The 3437-nt window shown below is 38.2% G+C and overlaps 1 protein-coding gene across 1 annotated transcript; it reads right to left on the bottom strand.

Moving 5' to 3' along the window:
• Positions 1-1207: 1207 nt before the first annotated feature.
• LOC124461237 lies at positions 1208-2727 on the bottom strand. The gene is made up of 2 exons (XM_047012791.1): positions 2196-2727; positions 1208-1876 (listed from the first exon to the last, which is right to left on the bottom strand). Exons 1-2 carry the CDS (start codon positions 2674-2676, stop codon positions 1260-1262), a joined length of 1098 nt encoding a protein of 365 aa, XP_046868747.1. The 5' UTR covers positions 2677-2727; the 3' UTR covers positions 1208-1259.
• Between the last annotated feature and the right edge of the window lie 710 nt (positions 2728-3437).

Here is a 3437-nt window from a genome sequence, read left to right as displayed (position 1 = left end):
CATAGCGACCTACACACTTTTATATATTGTATGTACATACCTGACCTGTTCCAAGGTTACATGGCAGTTCCTAATCCTTAGCGTGTTTATCCAACGTTCTCGTTTTACATTCCACGATTACCCTTTTCATTTATGTCTTTTCCTCGCACTTGTCCAATTCCACTTTTTTATATATGCATTCACATGTACATGTAGTTTCCACAGCTGTTTGCCAACTCCGCGTAAAAGTTTAAAAAACAAAAAAAAAAAATATTAAAGTGTTATAACAAAATAATCAAAGTGTTCACCGCGTTTTCTTATGTGTTCGAATAATTATTTTCATGCCAAGCTAATTTCCGCACGCGCGTATCTACTTACATACATACATCGTCATCTGTTGATGTACGCGCATAGTACAGATCCATATACATATAATTCATTCTCACATTTACCACAACACAAAAGGCAAAAAAAAATATTTTTTAATAGCACTTAACGTATGCACCGCGATTTCTTGCGCGTTCGAATTGATTGCGAAATTAATTTCCTCACGCGCGTCCTTGAAAACCGGTGCACTTGCTTACATATGTACATACATACTTACATAGTCATACATTGCACATATGTACATATCCACAACACATCCATTTCGGTGTCACGCATTGATTTAACACAAAAAAAAGGAGGGGAGAGGAACCCACATCCAATTAAATGACAAATCACTTACGTTTTTTTGTGAACAACGCGTGTGCATACATATCTGTATACTCACCTGTGTACTTACGCATGTACATAGATCAAAGCATTCGTCCATATGCACTGATCGTTTGTTTTGTTTGCTTTCGCGCACAACACTCGCGGTTTGTAAAAGCGTTTTTTTTCTCCGCACAACTACAAAAAAAATTATTAACATAATTAAACAACAAAACCAAAAACCACATATATAAGCAGCGGCCGACAGCTGTTTTCGGAGTAGTGGTGACACGTGAGTCGAGTCGTGATATCGATAGGCGGCTCAAGCGCGCCAAATTCAAATCAAATTATTTCCGATTCCTTTTTTTCGCCTAATTATATACCCGTCCATATTTATAAATAAAGATACATATAATTTCTTCCGGTCATTATTTTGCCCACATATATATCCGTCCATATTTATAAATTATATATAATTCTTTCCGGCCATTATTGTGCGGACATATATATTTATATCCGCCCATATTTATAAATAAACTAGCAAACCCGGCGAACTTCGTAACGCCTAACAGTCAAAGAATTTCGTGTTACCTTTTAGCTTGAAACTTGCCATTTAAAATGGTGGCCTCAATCACGTTCTTCATTAATTTTTTAATAACCAATCGTGTGCCATTGCACAGCCGTGGTGGGTTCAAATTACGGAGCAAAATCACCGGAGATCCTACTTTCAATTGTAAGTGGTGCGGTGGCATGCCTGGCAAATTCAAGGAATTCAAAAATTCTACTGGGTAATTTACAGCTTCGATAGTATTGCAAACTGTATTAACAGATTTGTATGACACAGAGTCTGTTGGCAACAATTGTTGTATCTTGAAATTTAATCCATGAACGTCCACATTTTTCGCTGCTAAAATGGCTCTTTCTGCCAGCCACTCAAGATTTATATATTGTGTGTGTACATCGGGAAATATACAGTCGATGAGAACATCTTGCGAGTGGACGATCGTGCAAAAACCGGTTGGTAATTTTATTGATCCAGTATTTTCATGTACGGCAACTTTCCCATTGCCAATATCTAATAGCTGTTTCGAAAAAGTTTCGGCGGATGGATCCTGAAGCGTTTGAACGCGCATGTTCACATGCCCTGCCACGCTTCGCTGTGCCCGCTTTTGAAAAATTAAAATTGCGGTTGGTAATTTTATTGCTGAAATTCAAGTTAAACCCTTGAAGTAGATGTCTTTGGATATGTTGAACGTCTTATTACTATGTTAAATTCTATTTAACTCTATTGCTGAGTTGCAGTTAAGTATAAATTACAGTCTATTTGTTAAGCATTATACATTTGAGTGATTTATAAATGAAAAACGAAAGCTGGCATACTACGAAAACATTCAATGTAAAAGTAATTTAGATGGATGGCAAAAGGTTGAGCAAAATCTTTTACTACTCTTAAAGCTTGGGTATAAAAAATAGATATCCATGTATTAATTGAAGAGTTTTCATATTCTTAATAAATGAATTACCTGTTACCGGATCTCGTTGCTTAAGGTTTATGCAATATCCGTCTTGTCCCTTCCAAAAAATGAGTGGATATTGGAGAGCATCATATAAACGATGGGTATCAGGAATGGACTGAAGAGAATTATTTCTTCTTCGAATCACGATTTGTCGCGTAGCTGTATGGTCGCCAACCATGATTCCAGCCACGTCGTCAACAACAGGTGCGTTGAATCGACGTATATGCCCTCCAGCTGGTGTTCTATCAGGATTGATGAAAATAGCGTGATTGTCACTTTGAAGCTTATGCATATGTGATTTGAATAATTTCAACAATTCGTTGTGCTCATTTAACAGAGCGTCCAGCTCGCTGACAATGCGCGTTGCAAATGGTGAATTGAGGTGATTATAGTTGCAACGTGTATTCACGCGATTGGCGAGTGCCCGTTCAGAGTCCTCGCCACCCATAAAGTAAATTTGTAAAAATTTATAAGGTTCGTTTGGCATTGGTAGTAATGAGCCGACTTTGTGGTAAATTTGGCTTTTGATTTTGAATGTGGAATTAAATTGTTGACCATTTGCCAGCAGTATTTTTAACTATTTCCGTTGCTCCGAACGATGTCATTTGAAAACATGAATTGAATTGCCGAATTGAACGCAAGAACAGCGAAGAATTTGGATCAGTACCAATAAGGAGGCCGTGCAATGGTTCCGGCGGTGTTTCAATTTCTGGAAGTTTCACTTTTCCTGATGAGCAACACATCCCAATTGGCTCATTTTTAAATTTAAGGGCTTGACAGTGCGGGCATTCCTTGTCCAATGTACCAATTACCACTTTGGAATGAGCGTAATATTCAACATCAGGCTCATACTGAAATGCTAGTCGAAGAAATGAATGTGATGTAAATGCTCGAAGTACTTGTTGATGTTGGTCAATCCCTCTACGTCTGTTGGCTACGAATCTGCGCGATTCTCTTCGTTCCAATTGTCTTTGTTGGTTTCGCTCATCTCGTACCTCTTGTAATTGTGATGCACGTAGCTGCGCCATTCTTACACGGACATCTGCATTACTTTGTTGCCTTTCTGCATCTGATCTTATTGCTCTTCTATCTTGCATGCCTCTAGATCTGTTTGTTTGACGACTCAAATTAGCCCCCCTGCGTGCTCGTGGCATTGTTGTAAAAAATCAAGTTGGAAAACTGATTGGTGTATAACGTGTATTATTTTCTTGATCAATAATTAGCGCAGCGAGTTCGGTCGCACTCGAG

Source organism: Drosophila willistoni, unplaced genomic scaffold (assembly GCF_018902025.1).
Source record: "Drosophila willistoni isolate 14030-0811.24 unplaced genomic scaffold, UCI_dwil_1.1 Seg283, whole genome shotgun sequence".
Classification (NCBI taxonomy): domain Eukaryota; kingdom Metazoa; phylum Arthropoda; class Insecta; order Diptera; family Drosophilidae; genus Drosophila; species Drosophila willistoni.
The sequence above is the reverse complement of the archived record's forward strand: the minus strand, read 5'-3'. Positions and strand labels throughout refer to the sequence as shown.